General features: G+C 45.6%; 1 protein-coding gene across 2 annotated transcripts in view; it reads right to left on the minus strand.

Annotated features, from left to right (window-relative positions):
- Positions 1-11,685, minus strand: part of Otulin (OTU deubiquitinase with linear linkage specificity) — a 27,538-nt gene extending 15,853 nt beyond the window's left edge. The window contains exons 1-3 of one of the 2 annotated variants that reach the window (XM_005356662.2): positions 11,453-11,685; positions 4,058-4,134; positions 539-633 (exon numbers count right to left, since the gene is read on the minus strand). In XM_005356662.2, coding sequence (XP_005356719.1) covers positions 539-633; positions 4,058-4,134; positions 11,453-11,604 — 324 coding nt within the window. In that variant the 5' untranslated portion in view covers positions 11,605-11,685. Of the gene's footprint in view, positions 1-538; positions 637-4,057; positions 4,135-11,452 lie in introns of both variants that reach the window. The other variant, XM_005356661.2, reaches the window with a different exon arrangement.
- Between the last annotated feature and the right edge of the window lie 236 nt (positions 11,686-11,921).

Below are 11,921 nucleotides of genomic sequence, written 5' to 3' on the forward strand. Positions count from 1 at the left end.
GTTAGTGTTGCCAGTCTATGCAGTGGATCTAAGTGAAGGTAGTTAGTGTTGCCAGTCTATGCAGTGGATCTAAGTGAAGGCAGCTCCTGGCACACCTTAAATGAGGGAAGTGGGTCAAGATTCCTCTGCAAGGAGAGTACAGGAGAATTCTGTACCCTAGGTTTAGACAGCATGTGTCCAAGCACAGGAGGTGTAGAGTCACCCCTGCCTGTCCTTCAGGCTTTTACAACACCAAGTTAAGGAGGGCATTCCCAAAGGTCTCAAAGAGAACCACCACTGGCCGGCCGGCTCAATTCTCAACACACAGCTATGTGTTATCCAAAGACAGTTCCTGAAGAACTGATGTTGCTTCTATATTAATACTCTGACTTCAAACAAGACCTTATCTTTGCAGTCTGTTTCCTCATCTCTAAAATTAGAACTCTAATATTTACAGCATTGTCTTATTATAGCAGTTGTCTTAACCAATGTCAAAAAACATAATATGATATGGAACTTATGACAAACGGTTTGAAGAACTCGTGCACCTTGGCCATACCTTTTTCATGCACGTGGCTTTCTGAGTATTTCCCCGCCATTCTTTCTTGCAGTAGTCCATGATATCCATCTCAGGAGCCACACTTAACCTGGGTTCTGCTGAAGAATGAAAATAGCAACAATCAAACAAGTAATGTGCCAGAGTATGGACATAAAGGCACTCAGGGGAATCCACCCTTAACTCCTTTCTCTACTCTAAAATTTCCTGAATCCCACCACTGCCCATGCCTCTAGCCACAGCCACCACCACATCACCTCCAGCGGTCAGAGTGGTCTCTCAATGGGACCCCTTGTCACCACACCCTCCAGACAATTCTCCACATGGCAGCTAGTCAAGCCTGTGTGGAGACTTAGATCCTGAGTCAGGCAGCAGCAGCCTCCCAGCTCACACTCATCTGACCCACGGGTATCTATGAACACTTTTATAATCAGAATCAAGTATATGAACCATAAGAAAATACTTCCACCATCTGTAATTTTTCATATCTATTAGACAAAGATAATACCTAACAAAGAATATATTTGTATTTACCTAAAAGACTATAGTTAATAAGCCAAAAAGTAACAGAGCACTTGCTGTTGGCTAATCCACAGACTTCTTTGATGTCTCCCAAAACTAGTACACCTCAAGTTTAAACAAATGCTACCATTTGTCTCTTCTCCCCTAAGACCCTTCATGTGTGTGTGTACTGAGGATTAAATCAAGGGCCTTAAGATTTTCTTGATTTAACTGACGAGGTTTGATGTATTGATACATACCTATGACTAGGTGCATGTTTGTTATGACAGTCTGTTACTTCAAAAGGAAAATGGGCAAATTCTTGGGTTCATCTTGGCTTTTTTTTTTTTTTTAAAAAAACTGTTAAGAACATAGATATTAACAATTGTTTTAGGATGAATTTAGAAGTACTTCAGAACACAGGAAGCCTGCATATCTAGTACGTGAAATAAGTGTTTCATTCAATTCAACATATATTCACTGAGTTCTAACCATGTTGAACACTGTGTCAGAGCTGGGAATGTAAGATAGTGAGCACAAAGATCCCACCCTGAATGGACTTCTTCAGGAGGAGAAAAGACCAGTGGAAGCCAGAACGACCAAGGAGCACCAAAGCCTCCCTACAGTTTTGGAAAGAAATTTGTTTTTAAAGTATATTATAAAAATTGCCTATTCAAGCCAGGCGATGGTGGCACATGCCTTTAATCCCAGCACTCGGGAGGCAGAGGCAGGCGGATCTCTGTGAGTTCGAGACCAGCCTGGTCTACAACAGCTAGTTCCAGGATAGGCTCCAAAGCCACAGAGAAACCCTGTCTCGAAAAACCAAAAAAACAAACAAACAAACAAACCTGCCTATTCAAAAAGAACAAAAAACAAAACCCTCACTGTTCATTTCTTAAAGAAAAATTATTGTTTTACAAAAGGGGGAAATAATCCCTGCACAAACAACACAGGCGTATTTCTGCATGGAATACATCAGGGATAACCTAGAAGTGAGAGAGACCACAAATCACTGTTGCACAACCAACCCTCAAATAAAGACCTTTCATCTCTGAAATTCAAGAAATAATTTTTAAGAGGCTGCTCAGAATAAGGAAGTGCTCCCCCCCACAGGAAGAACCGCTAATGCGCAGTCAGGACCCTTTCTGGGCCATAAGGTCTTGCCAGACAGGGGTGTGAACCTGGTGAGAACACACTCTACCAGCAGAGGAAAGGCTTCCAGACAGGAAGGCTCCTTCCAGCCATCCTCTTTTCTGACCCCTAGGCAGAGCTGGGGAATCCTACTATCTCAGGTCACAGGGCTGGCCCAGGGCTCTCATAAAGGCAAGATGCCAAGGCAGAAGGCTAGTCCTGTCCTGATTCAGAGTCTGCACATGAGCGGGAGGCTAGGGGAAATGACGTACTTGCACAGCTACAGCTACCGTAGCTGGGAGGACACCAGCAGTCCCCACAGGCTGACTAGACTAGGAGATGGAGGCACAGGACGAGGCAGCTTTGACCTCATCAGCTCACTGCGTACAATACCCTCCTCTGACTGTAAACTATACAGGCTCCTATTGCTGCTTCCAGGAAGAAGACTACTTCTACAGCCAAAACCAAAAATAAATAAGGAAGTAAAAACCCAAAAGTGGTAAGAAGGCACTCAAGGAAGCAAGGTCTGGACCTTAATCATCACATAAGTGATGAATATAATAATCATACCTCAAAGGGTAAGAACAAAACTGGGAATCCTCCAGGAAGCTGGGACTCTTGGAAGACAGACTAGGATCGGAATCTCAAAATTCTTCTGCAATGGGTCTGGTAGGAAATAACCTGGGTTTTAGGAGCAAACAGTTTCTGTCCCAACTACTGAGCATGCATGAAAGCTGCCAAGGACAAACGTAAACCTAAAAGGTCCAACAGATCTTTGTTTATAAAGCTGGATAGGAGGTCAAGGCCTGGAAAGCCTTTCTTTATGGAGCAATGTTAGATGAGATATCTTTTCACCAACAAAGACCAACAACTTGGTCTTGGTCCGAGCTCTGCAGTGCAGGAGGTGGTGCTGCTACAGGACACTAAGGAAGAGCGAGAGCTCAGCAGGACTGAGCAATAAGGAGTGCTGTCAAACTGAAGCTGCACGTCACAAGATTCACTGAAAAGTCTGGATGCCTGTGTGCGGAACAATGCTGGACAGAAAGGAATCACAACAGAGCCTAGAAAGTGGAAGACAAGAACAGGAGGTTCTACAGCGTTAGCACACGATGGGCAAACACACAAGAGCATGATGCCCCAACAGTATTCTGTGCCCTGAGTGATGTGTAGCAACACGCTGTGGAGGTTGAGCATCCTGTGAAGTCCTAGGGAGGACCACTATGACACGTCTCTGCCACACTGGGAAGTTGACCAGCTCTAGAGTAAGACTCAGAAAACATCAAAACCTTATATATCCTAATCACAATAAAGCTTTTGTTAGCCGTCAGTGAAACAGAAGCCAGTTCTCAGAAACAGCATGTGACATGTGACGACACAGCAGTGAGAAGATGTAACAGTCACACGCACTCTGGAGCTCTCCTCAGTCTCTGCAAAGGCCCGCCTGCAATGGAAGGCCACACCAGGAGCACTCATGGGAGTGAGAAGAGCAAGTCTGACAGAGCAGCCACCCTGGGTACAGTCACAAAATGACTGGCGCTATCAGGTACATAGCCATTTTGCTGCAGTCAATCAGATTACAAGGCCTTCTTCAAAAATATGTGTATAGTTAACTTCTCAAAACATCTTGCAATTGAAAATGAAAAGGGTATTCACATCCAAACGGTTGTAAGGATGTAAAGAAATAAACTGAGAGAAGGGAGAGTCAACAGATGCAGGGAAAAGTCTTCCCTAAATCCATGTCAGCCAAGTGGGTGATTCCTATGAAGACACTGGATGGAGGAGAGGACCTCCTAGGAAATACAGGCCACATTTCATGAAAGCAGATATGCTAATCTAACTGAATTTTCTATAAGCAAAAAAAGTCTACAAACAAAACAATTCCAAACATACCTGATATCCCTCTTTCATGTATTAGCAATTCTTTCTCCTTTTCTATTTCATCTGCAGCACGGTACATGTCCTCCTCGCTGAAATCACACCAAAGTAGATATTTTCAAACTCTGTTCACTGACATTTCCCAATGTGTGATAACATATAGCTGCTATGAAATGCTTACGACACAGAAATATAACTGTTTTCACATAGAGGATGCCACAGTAATAAAATATGGGTCCTAGAATGCTAGTGTCTCTCAACACTTTCTTCTGCTTCAGAACCGCTTTCTTTAAATAAGACCATTCATACATCAAAGGGCTCCAAGGTCACTTCAACTAAAATCAACTAGCATGCATCTTAATTGGTAACACTCCTGAAATGATTCCACCAAGTTCCAAAAGCAGAAATAGTGCTAATAATTTACACAGGAATATCGACTTTTCTAATGTTACAAGCAATTCTGACAGCAGCAACTCTAAAAACATGAAAAGAGGGAATCAATTATAATAAGTCCCCTAAGCTAAAAACCCTCAATATTAGGAAGGGGAAAAAATTCTAGACAAATATAATGAATGGGGCTTCCACTTTGAAAATACCTTCCTTTCCTTGAATATTTAGAGGCCTGGCTAGAGCTGCCTAGCATGTTCCAGCTTTAGGATTAATCCCAACACCTCAAAAATACTATTATCCCCAAATAACAATAAAGGGAACAGAACACAGCGATCTGCTGAAAGTGGAGACATGGATGTGAAAAACTTGGGGGGAGGCAGAGGGGCAAACGGTGCAGGCAGGGAAGCCCCAAGCTGCTGGAGGGGCAGCTAGGCAAGGCAAACAAAGAAGCAAGCCAGGAGGAAGTTGAAGGCTTAGGAACTGGAAGAAGTAAGTCCATCTGAAGGAACAGCAACACACTGAGCTTAAAAATCAGGAGATTCCACATAAGGAGCGTGCAGACCTCCAACTCCCCATATTTCCCGTGACAGTGCCCCATGCGCACAGCAGCCTGGGGAGAGAGGAGCTTCAAACACAACAGAATCCAGGAAGGAAGAGGTGCCAGGCTCAAAGAGAAGGAGCCAAGTGAATGAGTATGGTACTTCTGCTTCTGATCTCATTATCTGTGGGCATGGCCTGGCAGGCAGAGCTGGGAGACAGAACAGCAGACCAGGAGGGACAGACGAAGAAGGTTGCTAGAGAGTGGACAGCAGTGGGAATCATCCAGTGTCTCCCAACTGTGAGAGAACAGATGTCTAAATCTGCACCGTTAGACGTGGTGGTACATGCTTATACTCCCAGTACTCGAGAAGGTGTGACAGATCTTGATGTCCAGACTGGAGTATACAAAGACCTTGTCATTCATATATATGAATACTCATACACATGAGTTATATATGTGTGTGAAATATATATAAGTTATATATCCACCACTTCCCTCCAGCATGGATTTGATAATTGAACTCAGCCCAAAATGTCACAACTGCTTTGTACTTTTACACCTGCGACTTCCTACAGGTGTTCTCTCATCCCAACAGGTTTGGAATCCTGTCTCTATCCTACCACACCCTGACACATGCTGTGTGGGCCCACCCTCTACAGACAGCAACACTTGCTATGGGCATTCAAGTCAGGCTGGCAGAGGTTAGCTATTTACCCAGCCCTTATTACCTCTACACAGAGCAGTTACGTCACAGGACTACTGTTGAGAAAGACATACTTAAAATGAGTACTCAAAAAGGTTAGCTACTGTTAATTTTCATTTACCCACTGATATGTACTAATAAACAATTTGCCCAGTGACCATTTCTTATCCTTGTTTTCCCTAGCGTGTATGTATGTATACATATAGCAGTATGATGGTAAGAGAACAAGTATCATATGTTCCAGGTACATTTCAGGCAAAAGGCATGATGTCACCTACAGAGCTTGCGCCAAAGTTAAAAGCAAACAGATGCATGGGAACAACAGATCAAAGGCCAAAAATAAAATATGACCACATGTTTTCATTCTTCTCTCATAAATTTAATAACATCTGTCAAACCCCCATCAGAAAAATTCTGATTCTCTAAAACAGTCATTAAAACAAATCACTTTCTTAATATATTTAAATTCTCAGAAGCTGTCTTTGGACAACACTTCCCCAATCTTGCCCTTCGCTTTCTCAGCTTCAATGAGAAGGCTGGTAAGAGCTGTATGGTCTGCGGTTCCTCTTCCAGCTAAGTTCTAACCGCCTATCAGATATTTGCATTTCAGGCAAATTCTGTGGCCAGCCTGTATGAACATTTGTCTCCCCTCTGGTCCTCTGTTCTTAGTTTACAAGATAACCAAAATCATAATCACAACCCCAGTGCCCAGAAGAGGCAATCCAAAAAAGCATTTTACAACTACAAATTCCTAGAGGGGCCAACAGGAAAATTAAACAGCGGAACAGGAGAGGAGTGCAAAGGGAAGGCCAAACAGCACAGGAATGGTGGCAGTAGAAGGCAGTGTTCAGGACAGTTCTTACAAGAGGAGCAAAGCAGAAGCTGGGGACAAGCCCACAGCATCCACAAGCTACTTCAGCAACCGGACAGTTCACCTAGATCCTTGCACCAGCATTTGCTAATTCCCTTGGCCACCAAAGGCGAGCGGTAGAAAGAACCCAAAGCTGTTTCCTTGGAGAACAGGAAAATGTTAATTTTAAGGAATGGAGATCAATACAGCCGGAAAGGAAAGCATGTGACAGCCAGGATGAAATATCCCCCTACCTAAGGGTGACCAGGAAGAAACAGCACTTGCCTGGCAAGCCCCATTCTCTGGAGCTCACTCTCTAGAACAGTAAAGAAAGAAATAAAATGGTTCCATTTAGACTCTGTCTTGGGGCTTTATTCCCCATCACCAGAACAAAACAAAACCATGGTCTAGATGTTAAGAGTCAACATATTACATTGAAAACAACTACAAAAGGAAATAATATTTAAAGCTGGGAATGTGAAGCAGGCAGAGATCTGTTTTTTGTTTTTTATGGGAAGGGAAGATAAGGAAACAATGCGAGGAAAGGGGATATTAAGATAAAGTCACCGATGCTGACAGCTCGAGAAGGGTGGCAACCATTACTGGTAAAGATGTGTCCACTCTGGCAAAGAACAGAGGCCACAAACCCCACAGGCTCAGAAGAGCACCACAGCAAAAACATCTCTCCTAGAAACATGACAGCTATAAAATAGTAAAGAGAAAAAGGACCCAATGTCCAGACATGCTAGTTACTTTTAAACTGTGCAGATAATAGAATGATAATGAATCCTAACGAGAAATAACTAGTGTAGCCCCATGGCATTATTTGGAAGAATCTGTTTTCAAGTTCCATAAAATACTACTTACCTATTTTCTTGTGAGCTAAACTAGTTTACTCTGAGAGCAACGCACCAAATTGAGTAAACTAATAGCTAGTACCTATTACTCAGCTCAGAGGTTTCTAGATCAAGAAATTTTAAAGATGTGTGTGTGTGTGTGTCTGTGTCTGCACCTTCAGAGTACTGGCATTACAGGACCGGACCATTAAATGCAGCTAAGACTTGTTTGTAAACCAGGCTATGGTGGCACACACTTTTAATCCCGGCACTTGGAAGGCAGAGGCAGGAGAATCTCTGAGTTTGAAGCCAGTCTGGTCTAGTCCCAGGACAGGCTAGTTCCAGGACAGGCTCCAAAGCTACAGAAAAACCCAGTCTTGAAAAAACAGAGACTTGTTTGTAAATGCTCACTCGTACAGACAAAATCATATTATTTCCAAAAAAATGGCAAATTAAAGGCAGAGCTCAGTGAAGCTGTATTTTCAATTTCTGATTCAAGTCATGAAAACAATTCTAATATATACACAGCTTACAAGCGATGTTTTTGCTTTAAAAAGATGTATTTAAAATGTTTTCTTCATAAGAAAAAAGATTTATTTTGGTTTTACTGTTTTATGTGAATGCGTGTTTCCCTGAATGCATGTCTGTATGCCATGTGTGTGCCTGGTACCTGAGGGCAAAAGAGGGTGCTGGGAACCTAAACCAGGTCCTATACAAGAGCAGCAAGTACTTAACTACTAGCCATTTTTCCAACCCCCAAATAGTATCTTAATCACTCACCAATAAGAATGTTTGACCAAGGCACCCTTAGTTATCTAAGAAAAGGAACAGAGTATGGAGTTCTGTTCAGGTCTGAACTGGAGCCCTGCAGCAGTTCATACATAACTTGGTCTGTCCCTAGAAGACTAATGGCTCAGGCAGTATAGCTCAGTCAACCAGTGTGACGCCAACATGTCTTCCTTCCCCCCCCCCCACACACAGGAAAAGTAAAGACCACTCAACCTAGCCTTTTTCCACTGTTCAGTGACTGCAGATAGAGGTAAACAACGCAGCAAATGCAGGAAAGTACCAGCACCTAGGCCAAAATCCCACCCACTTCTGCAAGTGGACTTTCCATGTGACTTCCAGAAGTGCATCTTCCACAATGAGGTCTGCAGACTCCTGGATGATTCCTGACGAAGGTTCTTTCTCGGCTGGAGCCGGGCTCCACTACTACCCCACCACTACACCTATTCTCACCTGCTCCCTGAGAAGGAGACTAGGCAAGAGCAGAAAACACATAGCACAACAGTGGCTCTGGCAGTCCCTGAAAACAGCTTAATACTTGGAGGACAGGGGGTGCTCACAGACCCTGTAAGAATCCCTACTGTAGCATGGAAACACAAGCTTGCCCTCAGTTTCACAGGGCTTCACAGACTACTGGTACTGCTCCCCACATTGCCCACCCACCGTGAATCCCAGATTCAACTCCAGTTCCATCCTCAAACAGATTGAGCATGCATGGGGGCTGACCACGTCTAGTGTGGGGTAACTGTCTAAGGGTACTCCACAGATGGAGCAGAAACCAAACACGAAAGGATTCGAGCCCAGGGCTGGGGTGGTGAGAAGGTAGAGTGAAGGAGAACTGTAACATGAGTGGCCAGGGAGCTTGCAGAAAGGCAATTCCGTCTGGTCTTCAAAAGGGACCCCAGGTTTTCCTGTGAGCCATCCTTGAGGCTTGTTCAGCAAGCAGGGTATACATGTGGTTTATGGTCCCTCTTTCCCCAGGCTTGCCCTTGTGAAATGCAGTGAGCTTACAGGACAGAAATCAGAGCAGCCTGTGCCACTACAGCCAGCCATTGTACCCTTCGGAGTCACAGCCCAGACACATAATTCAGCTGCAGGAGATTGGCTATCATTTGGATTCATAATTAATTCCCCCTCAAATACAGTAAAAAGTGACTCCATAGAATATCTCAAAATCTATCTAGTCTTGCTGTATTCCCTATTTTAAGGTGCAAATATTTTCAATGATTCTGAGTGGAAAGAAAGATCTGGCCCTAGAGTTCAAAACAGATTTCTAAAGCACATTTTAAAGAGTATTAATCTAAATTTACACTCAGCATCTATTATACTGTGAACTATGATGAATGACCCTAAGAACACCTCACAAGGAAAAATCACCCAATTAACTATCATACAGTGCTGATTCAGACGATGTTGAAATAGCGACGTTTTTAAGTTACACTTAAGCCCCATTTCTGCACCTGATGAAGAGTCAAAGGAGAATGGGGTAATTAAAGGCAACACAGGCAGTCAGGAGAAAGAAATTAAGCTAATAAAAGCACAAACTACCAACGTGGAGGTGGTAAAGTCTGCTGTCCATATAAATTATGCCTCTGTTGCTAAGGAGGTCAGGAAGTATGGGGGGCGGGGGCACTTCTCACCCAAGCATCCAGAAACTTGGTCTTGAAATCCCCTACCTGTGTCCCCCTGGACAAACTGCCTGCAGAACGTGCAACTGTTTCCTCAGGGTGTCAGGTGACAAACGTAGGCTTTTAGCTTTAGGACTACTAACAGGACTGTGCTGACTCCTTCCTCTGGGATTTATTCTCCAAGGTGCTCGTGAGAGCGACAGAAAAACTATCCAACAACTATGTGTACTTCTGGGAACGTGGTTCTGGCCCCAAACGTTCAGGGGTCATTCAAGCCACGTGAATGACTTGACTGCTAAGACAAGGCTGAGTTGCCGGGCATCTAGGGAAGGGCTCAGGACAGGAGGAAGGCAGGCAGTAGGAGCAGCTGGGAACCAAGTTGGGCCCAGAGGAAGAGCAGAGGCGAGAGACATCCTCAGTCTTGAACCTATATAGTTCCTACATGGCAGCCACAGATTAGAACAAGTCACACACACCTGTATATGGAATTCAATATAAAGAAAAATAAGTGTCCCTATTTAGGAATCAGGACATTTCATGCAAAAGCCAAGATATATAAATTCATTAACTACAGAAGACCCAGCAACTATGCCCGGAGCTCAGAGAATGCTGACCCAGATAAAGAGCTAACAGCTCTCCAAGTCCCAAAGCTAACTGCCAATGTCACTAAGTCTTCAACTGCCAGCCTAGCTCAGGGAGAAAGTTAAGGCCTCCTACCCTAAATCTTTCTGCATTAACTCATTACACGAATAAATTACCACCACACTCGGCTGCTCAGTAAATAAAAGCGATCAATGCCCACCCCAGTGCACCGCGCAAACGAGCTATTACATCACATCTTCATTGACAAGGCTTCAAAAGACACTTTTAGGAGATTAAAAGAGCTCTGGGGGGTGGGGGGGGTCCATTTAGATACACCTTACAACTTAAATTTTGGGTCGATAAGAAAACTTGTTGGGGGCAAGAGAGATGGCTCCGGGGTTCGGTTCCCAGAACTCACCTGGTGACTCACAACCATCTGCAACTCCAGTCCCTGGAATTCAACACCCACCTCTAACCTCCTCAGGCACCAGGCACTTATGCTGTACACTGACATGCAGGCAAAACACTCTTACACATAAAATAAAAATCAATCGAAAAGAAAATTTTTTTAAAAAAACGAAAAGAAAATCAGTCAAACTGGCTGGCTGAGCTTTTAATTTTCTAAGCCCAGATGCATATGCAACCGTGCCACGAACTCTGAAGTGCAGAAACCTCCAGCTCACGCAAAATGGAAACGCTCTGACTTAGGCCAGTAAGTCAGCACGGATTTTTGTGTGGATTTAAAAGCCAAGGGTGGAAAGGACGCCCTGCCAGGCTCGGACGGGGTAAAGCGGAGAAGGCCTGCCTGTGGGCAAAGTCTGTCCAACAGGTACCACTCTCTTCGAGGGCGACGGGTCTTCCCGGGGAGAAGACGCCGGGAGGCGGTTCTGGGGCTGTGACAGGGGCGACCTCACTTCCTCAGAGCTAGGCTGGAGGAAAGGGCTCCGGGGCGTGAGTCGCTCATTAACTAAGACTCCCTTCGGAACTCTTCCCCGAATTCCTGGAGCTTTCCCTCACTGTAGGGATGGTGGACAGCTGTCACAGCGTGACCCCGACTCCGTCCAGCTCGCCTCCCGCCCACCCCGCTCACTCACTGCTCGACCGGGCACCGCATCGCGGCCCGGGGCTGCGCGCCGATCGTCACCTTCCCGCCCTCCCTCGCCGCGGCCCCCGCCTCGCGGGCCGGCGTCTCCGCGCAGCTCGCCCCGGGCCACGCTCCGGGCTGAGGCATGGTTCCCCGACTCATGGGCGGCCACACCGGGCCCTGCGGTCCGGCCGACTGGAGCCGTGGCTGCGCTGCCCCGCGCCTCTCGAGGTCCGCACGGCGCTTCCGGGAGCGTCACTGGGGCCGCCCCCAAGACCTTTGACCCCCGGCAAGGGGCGTGGCAGGAGGCGAGGCGTCCGGATGACGGATACGCCTGCGCAGAAGGACCGGAGCCGCGGAGTGCCTGACGTCCACTGCGCATGTTCAGATCCTGCTGGCTGAAGCAGGGCTTCACCCCGGGGTGCCCAGGCAGAAGTAGTGGGTGTGGGACGCTGGGCAGGACCCCCGCGGGGCGGTGT

Source organism: Microtus ochrogaster, chromosome 19 (assembly GCF_000317375.1).
Source record: "Microtus ochrogaster isolate Prairie Vole_2 chromosome 19, MicOch1.0, whole genome shotgun sequence".
In the NCBI taxonomy this organism is placed as follows: Eukaryota; Metazoa; Chordata; class Mammalia; order Rodentia; family Cricetidae; genus Microtus; species Microtus ochrogaster.